The sequence below is a fragment of the Arachis ipaensis genome, chromosome B03, assembly GCF_000816755.2.
Source record: "Arachis ipaensis cultivar K30076 chromosome B03, Araip1.1, whole genome shotgun sequence".
Classification (NCBI taxonomy): Eukaryota; Viridiplantae; Streptophyta; class Magnoliopsida; order Fabales; family Fabaceae; genus Arachis; species Arachis ipaensis.
In genome coordinates this window covers 2182325-2192274 of record NC_029787.2, presented here as the reverse complement: position 1 = coordinate 2192274, position 9950 = coordinate 2182325, and the positions used below count along the sequence as shown (strand labels likewise).

At 38.6% G+C, this 9950-nt stretch overlaps 2 protein-coding genes across 3 annotated transcripts; one reads left to right on the top strand and one right to left on the bottom strand.

Moving 5' to 3' along the window:
• On the top strand, nt 454-4734 carry LOC107629330 (poly [ADP-ribose] polymerase 3). Of its 2 annotated transcripts, XM_016332096.2 has the most exons (17): nt 454-594; nt 681-955; nt 1028-1223; nt 1316-1435; nt 1523-1580; nt 1656-1725; nt 1939-2101; nt 2179-2312; nt 2419-2656; nt 2751-2878; nt 2952-3028; nt 3116-3276; nt 3345-3554; nt 3626-3728; nt 3815-3897; nt 3977-4120; nt 4194-4462. In XM_016332096.2, the coding sequence occupies exons 1-17, from the start codon at nt 589-591 to the stop codon at nt 4443-4445; spliced, it is 2418 nt and encodes an 805-aa protein (XP_016187582.1). In that variant the 5' UTR covers nt 454-588; the 3' UTR covers nt 4446-4462. The 2 variants fall into 2 exon arrangements, with proteins under 2 accessions (XP_016187582.1, XP_020973378.1); XM_021117719.1 differs by lacking the exons at nt 454-594; nt 1028-1223 and having other exon boundaries at nt 830-955; nt 4194-4734.
• Nucleotides 4535-7262, bottom strand: LOC107629331 (beta-1,6-galactosyltransferase GALT29A-like). The gene has a single exon (XM_016332098.2). It carries the CDS (start codon nt 6573-6575, stop codon nt 5262-5264), a length of 1314 nt encoding a protein of 437 aa, XP_016187584.1. The 5' UTR covers nt 6576-7262; the 3' UTR covers nt 4535-5261.

Sequence of the window (9950 nt, the reverse complement as noted above, 5' to 3'; positions counted from 1 at the left end):
TCATCAAATTTCATAATACAAAAAATAAAAAAAAATTGTATGGTATACTTAAAAAAGTGAATTTATAGCTAATTCAGAAATAAATAAAAATTCATCGAAATAGCTACGACAGTGACTAAGCCAAAACAAAACCACTTAAATGTAACAAACGTATTGGTGCATAAAAAAATGAAGTTGATAAAGATAAAAGAAGAGATGATACAGAAAAAAAAAAAAAAAACCGGAGAAAGCACATCAACTATAGAGATTTGTAAAGAAATATAAATATGTTTAAGGGAATGAATGAGTCAAGTGTATGTATGTATGTGTTTGATAGATAGATAGATTGCATGGCACCGTTTGGAGAGGTGTAGCGAAGTACCAGGTGTCGGGTGGAAAAAGAGGCATTTAGGCACGTGTGAAAAGAAGAGAGTTGTTGGTAGACGTGGCACCTTGTGATGAGGACAAGAAGTGGATACTCGTGGCACCTCGGGATATCTCTCGGCTTATGCTTATTTAGGGCAGACCTCCTTATAATTATGATCCATTCACACTTCACTTGCTGCTCAGTGTTGTGTTTCTTCAAATCTGGAAATTACAGAGTTCAACATGAAGGTTTGCTTTTTGTTGTTTATGTTTGGATTTGGTTGGTTTCTTTCTTAGGATCAGAATGAATGTGTATTATACTTGATGGTCATCAGGTTCATGGAGAGGAAGAGAAGGTGATTATGACAAGGAAGCAGAAGGCAGAGTCCATTAATAAGCAGGCTCACGATAACACCCCAAAGAAGGCCAAAATAGAATTTGATGATGTCCACAACACCACCAATGGAAAATCCTCATGTGCTGAATTTGACGACTTGTCCAAGGCCATGAGCGACCACCTCTCTGTTGATGACATGAGACAAATTCTTGAGGCCAATGGCATTGATTCCTCTGCTTCCTCTAACTCTGACCTTGAAATCACTAGAAAATGGTACAAGTAAATACATACATACATACTCTGATTTATTCACAATAAAACTAATGTTGTATGTATATATATCAGTGAAGACTTGCTTTTTTATGGTGCCCTGGAGAAGTGTCCCGTTTGCAATGGGAGCTTGGAGTTCGATGGTAGGCGCTATTGTTGTAGAGGGTTCTACAGCGAGTGGTGTAGCTGCACCTTCTCCACCAGAGACCCTCCCAGAAAGCACCAAACCACCAAGCTACCTGATTCCCTTCACGACACTCCCGTCGCACATGTCCATCTCTTACCTTGTATTTCTATATATATATATATATCTCTTACGTCTCATTTCTTATATTCATGTTCCATGTGCACCATGGCATGCAGTTGTTAAAGAAATACGAAGAAGTTGCTCCTGCTGGCAGGCCTCATAGGGATTTAGGCTCAGCCGACAAGCCTTTCACTGGCATGACCATCTCTCTCATGGGCCGTCTTTCTCGTACGCATGTACGTATTCATATACCACTCCACACTACACACTTTTGTTTATCACGCTAACACAAATTTCCAACGTGTTGTATTGTTATTAATTAGCATTATTGGAAAACGAGTATTGAGAAGCATGGAGGGAAGGTCGCCAACTCCATCATTGGTAATTAATTAAGCACTTGCTCTTGTTTCATTTAATTAATTACCAACTCCAACTTCCAATTTATATCGTTATTAGGGTCAACCTGTTTGGTGGCTTCGCCTGCTGAAAGAGAACGCGGTGGCACTTCCAAACTTGCAGAAGTCATGTCAGTCTCCTTTGATCCGTTCAGATTATATGATCACCTCATTTACCATGCATACTATTATCTAAATTATTTTTTTATTAGTTTAATATTAATAATAATTAATTAATTATAATAAAAATATCTAAAGAGTACGTAAGGAGTACTTAAAAATACATAAGCTTAACCACAATAATTTTTTTTAAGTAACACATTAATTTTATTTATGTAATCTAGGGAGAGGGGTATACCAGTGGTAACGGAGGCCTGGTTGAGCGACACAATCGAGAAACAAGAACCTCAACCTTTGGACGCTTATGAACTTGTCACTCATCTGTCCGCAGTAGCCGGGGATAAACACCATCCTGGAGACCACCCCATTGAATCTCTAGTTTCACAGGTCTATTCACCAACTCAAGCTACTAAATATAAATGTTAATCTCTCTAATCTTTCACACTCCTCTTTTTCTGTCACAGCTCAAGCTTTATGGCAAGAGAGGGGTCTACAAAGATACCAAATTGCAGGAACAAGGAGGCTACATATTTGACAAAGATGGAATTTTGTACAACTGTGCCTTCTCCCTCTGCGACCATGCCCGACAACTCAACCAGTGATTGCAATTTCGCCTTCGTTTTATTCTATTATATTCTATTCTGTTCATCTTTGCGTTTATGTGACAAAACCTCCTGATTATGGGTGATGTGGATTTGGAGCAGCTACAGTGTCATGCAACTCATTACGGTCCCGGAGAATCATTTGCATCTATTCTTCAAGAAAGCAAGAGCTGGAGACGATCTTAATGCAGAGGAGAGACTGGAAGAGTTTGATAACGTGGATAATGCTCTGAGAGAGTTTACGAGGCTCTTTGAAGAGATCACCGGTAACGAGTTTGAGCCTTGGGAAAGAGACAAGAAGTTCAGCAAAAAGCCACTCAAGTTCTACCCCATTGACATGGTATGTTTCTACTGCTACTTCTAAGCATTAGGTATGCCATTGCTAGCACTTGTGAGATAAAAGAATGCAACAATCTCCTTGGAACGTGGCTTAGGATGATGGAGTAGAAGTCCGGCACGGCGCACTGGGACTGCGACAGCTGGGGATAGCAGCTACACACTGTAAACTTGAGCCTATGGTTGCCAATTTCGTCAAGGTTTTATGCAGCCAGGAGATATACAGGTATGAACACTGCCTTTTAGAGTTGCTGCTGCGGCTGTTTAGAAATAACCGAATATTGGAATACTGAAATCAGGTATGCGCTGATGGAGATGGGTTACGACTCGCCAGACCTTCCCATAGGAATGGTTACACAGTTTCACTTGAAAAGATGTATGCAATTTGGCAATTATTTTTTCCCTGATTATTTGATTTATTTTTGTCAAGTACTTTCAACGAGACTGACAAGAGGTACATCAGGTGAGGAAGCATTGTTGGAGTTCATAGAGAAGGTTAAGTCATCGAAGGAGAGTGGACCAAAGGCTGAGGCTGTCTGGACAGATTTTAGCCAAAGATGGTTCACTATGATGCCCTCTACTAGGCCTTTCCTTTTCAGAGATTATCAAGAGATCGCAGAACATGTAAGCCTAATGGTAATTTGCTTCAAATCATTCACTTGTGTTAATCACTCTTACTCTTATCTTGTTAGGCTGCTGCTGCCCTGGAGGGTGTCAGGGACATAACCGTGGCTTCTCACCTCATAGGAGATGTGAGTGGCTCTACCATTGATGACCCCTTGTCAGAGACCTACAACAAATTAGGTTGCTCAATCTCTCCCTTGGAGAAGGATTCCGATGATTATGATATGATTGTCAAGTATCTGGAGAGAACTTATGAACCAGTCAAAGTTGGTGACATGGTAACATCTGGAATTCAGAATGTCATTTTTCTGTGTGTTGACGTGATTAATTTACTTGTAATGAATCTCAGGAATATGGGGTTTCTGTGGAGAACATATTTTCTGTGGAAACGAGTGCATGCCCACCCTATGAAGACATAGTGAAGCTCCCAAACAAGGTTCTTTTATGGTGTGGTAAGAAACACGACATCTCAACTTTCTGGTGAACAAAGCGTAATTATGATTATCTTCTAAATGTGGTGATTATGCTGTGATGCAAGGAACACGAAGCTCAAATCTTTTGAGGCACTTGCACAAGGGGTTCTTACCAGCTATATGTTCACTACCAGTGCCAGGATACATGGTACGATAAATTAGTGTTACTGTAACTCGATTCTCGTGATAAGAATATTCTGATCCGTGGCTCCATTGAACTGCAACAGTTTGGGAAGGCGATTGTTTGTTCAGATGCTGCAGCGGAGGCTGCAAGATATGGCTTTACAGCGGTGGACAGGCCTGAAGGGTTCTTGGTTTTGGCGATTGCTTCTTTGGGGAATGAGATCACCGAGTTGAAATCCCCGCCAGAGGTAAGGCACCTAAGAGTAGAATAGTTTCTTCGATGTTTTCTTTGACATTGTGAAATGTGATTGCATGGCACAGGACACGGCATCTTTGGAGGAAAAGAAGGTTGGAGTGAAGGGGCTGGGGAAGAAGAAAACAGACGAGTCAGAGCACTTTGTTTGGAAGGATGACATCAAAGTCCCCTCGGGAAGGATAGTTGCGTCAGAGCATAAAGATAGCCCTTTGGAATACAATGAGTATGCTGTTTATGATCCTAAGCAGGTGAGAATATGCTACTTGGTGGGAGTCAAGTATGAGGAGAAGGGAGCAGTGATGGACACCGCAGAGTGAAGAGACCAGCATTTTGTGATGGTGAAATTAAGGACCATGTGTTTTGGCTGAAGCTCTTTCAAGTTTAGAAAGAAGTGGAAGATGTGTCCTCTTTTTCTTTTTCTTTTTTGGTGTACATTACATACCAGACTGCAACAGATTAGGTTACTATTGGAGTGCAGTGCTGTGAACTTTTGATCTAATGTATATATAGAGCAGTGGACAGTCGCCTTCTGTGATGTATCTTATGTTTTTAACTACTCTTAGAAATATAAAGCAACGAGTTCTCAACTGAATATTATGTCAAAAAGGAGGACTAGATGATCTTTTCTTCTTTGAATTAATGTCGCGTGGATGCTTCCACTGAAATCTTATATATAATTCCTAAATAGTTAATGAGAGGATAATATTGCTAAATAGTTCCTAATTTTTCAGTTTGTCTCACCAGTTTTGCCTAGTTGTCTGAAAATCTAAATGATGGAACACACAATCCAGCATATTGAATGAAATCATTTGGTTCATTCAAGGACGGAAAAGAAATAGACCAAGGACAAAAGAAAACCAGGTGATAGAGAAAGAAGAAAAGTTATAGATATGATGGCATGTTTAACCATTAAGCGTGTCTTGTTCTAACAAAAATTTACACTTGTTCTTGTTACTGCTGCCTTAAGGCTACAATTTTTGGGGGGAGATTACAAACTTGACAATAATACAAAACTTTGAACCTTGAGTCACCGTTGTTTAACTTTCCACTATCTATGCATTTCACTACAAGTATGACAACAAAAAATTTCAGACATCATGATGAAAGAACCACATAAAAAAGATAGGCAAGAGTCAGTGATATAAAACAACAGGGGGGAGGTTGAAGTTGTCTGAGAGGAATGGTATAGGGTTGTGGCGATCGACAAGGTCGCGGTAGAACTGATACTCAGCCTCGTAATCGTGCAAATGGAGCTCAGCCTTCTGGTTGGTATGATAATGATGTTTGGCAGAAGCTGATTTACCAAATCCAAAGATGCTAACTTGATCACAAATGCCGAGAGCAAGCATGACGGCCTGCAATCCAGAAGAGTAATGGAAGAGAGCCCCATCATGGGCACTGCCCCACTCGTCCAAGGTCTTGCCACTTTGCTCCACAAACCTCTTCAATGAATAGTACTTGACAATCCTTGCGCACAAGACATCAAACCTGGGATCAGTTACCAAGAGGGGAGCCTTGTGGGAAGCATTGCAGACAGTGAAATCCAGAAAGTGGACGGCCTGACAAATATACATAACAATGGGGATGTGAGAGCCATAAGGGTGGCAATAGCACCCAACTCTTCTGGCACACAGGTGCACAATGTTGCTATTCACAAATGATATTGTTGTCTTCTTCCCAACCTTGTTCTCAAAGTTATTCACCCTCGCATTGTTCAGCCTTATCACTGCATCATGCGAATCAATCAACCTACCATAATCACTCTTCAACAGGATCCCGCTGTTCCCCACAACCGCACAAGAACCGTATTTTCGTAAATTCCCATCCAAGATACCCTTTTTCTTGTCAATGGGGGCTTTCACCAACCGAATCAGCTCATCCATGATATTTGCTTGGAATCGCTTCTTCCTCGCCCAATCGTTCAGGACCTTACGGAAATCAAGCCAGTAACGGTAGAACAGAGGGGAACGGAGCGTCGCCGGAATGGTGCTCCGGGAGGAGGATCTGTCTCCGGCGCTGGCGACGTCGTGATGGATGATCCGCCGCCACGAGATGAAGGTCCGGTGGCGAGCCTGACTGCCGAAGTTACCATCGAGGAGCTGCTGGATCTCCTGCTTGGCCTTGTCCTCGCCGATCTCGATGGCGGCGTGGCGGAGCAGCGTGGCGTTGAGCTGCGGAGGAGGAGGAGGGGGCGCGTGGATCAAGAGGACGCGCGTCTCGAGCTCGATGGAGAGGAGGGGGCGGCGAAACATGGCGCGTGAGGTAAGGGTGGCGACGAAGACGAGTAGGAGGACGAGCGCGAAGAGTGGTCGAACGGTGCGTTTCATGGGGAAGGCGTTCTTCATGGTCACTAAATTTGGGAATGGAGGGTCGACGGCGGCGAACGTTTTAGGGTAGGGTGGTTCTGTTTCGGATTCATGTTTGTCTTCGGAAACCCTAGAAGGCATAGGTGAAGGAGGAGAAGACAATGGGGAGTGGTTTTTTGGAGGTAAATGTTGTGACCTGCATAGGGCGGTGTTTGGTTTGAATCTGGCGGGGTTGTTGTCAAAAAGTGATTTTTGTCATCGTTGATGCTGAGAGCTGAGAGCTGAGAGCTGAGGGATAATAGAACAGAACCCTAAAGGAAGAAATTAAAGGTTAAGCTGTGAAATGGCATGGAAGAGGATGAAGAATGCGTTGTAGTTGCGGAAGCTGAATAATTTTTCTCCAGTGATGTGTGTAGTTTTCAGCTTGGAACATTGAGCATGAGATTTTGGGTTCCTAATGGGTGGTGAGAGAATGAAAATATGATATTTCTAAATCAGGTTTTGTGCTGTGAGGTGGAGGTAGTGTTATTGAAGATTAAAATGGTGGTGGTGTTAGAGCACGTTAAAAAGGCAATGAATTGAGTGGTGGAGGAAAGCCACACTACACTGACTGTGGGGCAAAGGCCATTATGGTGTGAGAGTGAGAGTGAGGTGTGGAAAAATTTGGGAATGATAATATAATGTTCTATGCAAAGCAAGGATTTTCATTTCTTGTTATGCATAATTTAGATCTGCAGGTGGATTTGGAAGTTCTTGCATAATTAGATTATATCATGGAAGGATAAATAACTTTTGTTACTGTACTCTCATTCAAATTAATATTATGCACTAAGCATTGTACATTTAATAACAGGACTGTCAAAAACTCGCATCTTCTTCTTGTTATGTTACCACCGCCCATCATGTCCCTCAATTGGAATTATGGCAATGACCCGCACTACAGGTAAACTTTTGCCTCCAAACAAATACAATATAACAAGGATAAAAGATCAAACTATTTTTTTTTTGGTGACAAAGATCAAACTATTAAAATGGGGATTTAGCTAAAAGAATTTATTTTTAGAAAAAGTTAGTAAATTGATAGGGTAAGAAATTAATTATTATTAAATCTATAAATTTTACTTTAAATGTGTATTTTATTATTTTAATTTAAAAATAATTAATGTATTATGTGATTATTTTATCAACTTTTTTATTTTCAAAAATTTTAATCCTACCTAAAAATGCTCTAAACTTAAAAGATATTTGTTTATCCAATTCAATAAATGTATAATACTTCAAATAGGTCCCCAAAGATTTGACAGTTCGACAGATTTATCCCTTAGAAAAATTAACTAGGTCCCGGATTTCCAAAATTACTAGATATATGTCATATAGGTTCCCAAGCCAAGTTGAGCCAGTTAACACGACACTCTCTCTTCTACGTGGAGGTTGTAGGTGTGACGTGTCAGGTAAAGCAACACGCGTGGCGCTCGGACACATTAGTCCCTAAACATGTGGCTAAAACGACGTCATTTTGGGACACCAAACGACGCCGTTTTGAGGGGATAGATACGTCTCCACTTTTATTCTTTGATTCTCCAGACTTCGACGACGTTTTAAAGTCAAATAGGTCCCCTAAAATTTTTGTTATAAGTCAAAAAGGTCCCCGAATTTAAGTGAGTACCTTACATAAAAAAAAACTCTTCCTCTCTCTTTCTCTTTATAAAATTACAAGTATCACAAACCCTCACCTAAGTTTTACAAACTAACCCTTCATATTCTTTACCCCATTAATGTTTATCCAAATTCGTAATGGTGCTTTGATGGTGTGTACAGGGACTATTTGGTGGTGGTGTGTCGTGTATATCGCCATTGTTTGAAGTAAGTTAGGTTAGCTTTTGCTGTATTAAATTGGCAGTAAAGAGTAAAGTATGATGAACGTGCATGTGATGTTAGAATAGATCAAAGATAGTATGTTATAGGTGTAGTTTAAGTGAGAATTGTGAAGTGGTTACGAATATGTATTTGATAATAACAAAAATAATATAAGTATTTGAAATTTGTATTCTGTTGTGATGTTGTATTGTGTCGGTTGTTTGGTGACTTGATTTATTTCTTTGACCTATAGAAATTTTTTTGGATTTGGATTACCATAACCAGTTGACCACATGACAACGTATTAGTATGATCCCACTTTTGTTAACTTGAAATCTGGTATTCATCCAATTCATGGAGATAAAGAGATAAAAGTTTTACAAAAGAACAAGATGCTAGACGAGGATATTGACAAATTCTAATGGTTTGATTGTAATTGTACTTAAGATTTGTCATTTCATGTGCTTAGAACTGCATACTTTAACGTACTTTGGATAATTTCATCATGATTTTATTCTGATTCTGGTTCTAATTGCTTAATTTGAGGGGACTAATTTGACATATATATTATAAATTTAGGGCCTTTTTGACTTATAATAAAAATTTTAGGGACCTATTTGACTTTAAAACGTCAAAGTTTGGAGAATCAGAGAACAAAGGTGGGGATGTATCTGTCCCTTCAAAACGTTTGGTGTTGTCTTAAAACGACGTCATTTTAGCCATGTGTCCAGGGACTAATGTGTCCTGAGTGTCACACATATTATTTTACCTGACACATCACACCTAACCTCCACGTAGGAGATAGAATGTCGTATTAACCGGTTTAACCTGATTTGGGGACCTATATAGTATATATCTAATAATTTTGGAGACTCAAGACCTAGTTAATTTTTTTGAAAGACAAATTTATCGGACCGTCAAATCTTTAAAAACCTATTTAGAGTATTACTCTAAATTAAAAATGTTCACATTCAAATTATATTTTTTATACATATTCTCTAATTATAGTATATTTAAGTAGTGTTTTTGAAATACTTATTAACAAGATTTTTAAAATTACAGGCAATAAAAAATGTTTAAAAATAATTACAAAAGATATAATCATATAAAATTAATTATTTATATAAAATATATATTAAAAATAATTTAAATAATATATACATTTTATACATAAATATATAATAATAAATTTGATAGAATTTTTTATATGTACATAATATTTTTAAAATTATATCAATTTAATTTAATCAAATAATAAGTTCACTAATTCGCTTAATGGTGAAATTTAAATCTAATATTGCTAGTTTATTAACTAGATGCTTAAATAAAATTCTAATTGTTAATAAATTAGTCTTTAACATGTTACATGTGGATCGAATAAATATTCTAAAGAACTAGAATTAAATGATATCTGTTCAATAAAACTGATTTAATAATGATAATGTTATCAAAACTTTCTAGGTGTTCCACAGTATCATACACAGGATTCACTAGAAAATTCTTATTTATAGGATTGGCAATATATATACTACTTGTGGATTTCTAATTCGAATTAATCTGTTCGAATAGGATTATCTATTCAATTTGCTGCAGATAAAATAGAGTATAATGTAAATTTGTCTGCGAATATGATAGGGTATGGGTTCATACTCTACCCTA

What these genes read in the sequence shown, in the direction of transcription:
- LOC107629330 (XM_016332096.2), top strand. An exon ending in CTTGAAATCACTAGAAAATG is followed by an intron (nt 956 to 1,027) that starts GTACAAGTAAAT and finishes TATATATATCAG; the next exon opens with TGAAGACTTGCTTTTTTATG. An exon ending in TTGAATCTCTAGTTTCACAG is followed by an intron (nt 2,102 to 2,178) that starts GTCTATTCACCA and finishes TTTCTGTCACAG; the next exon opens with CTCAAGCTTTATGGCAAGAG.
- LOC107629331 (XM_016332098.2), bottom strand. Translation starts at nt 6,575, where the DNA reads ATGCCTTCTAGGGTTTCCGAAGACAAACATGAATCCGAAACAGAACCA.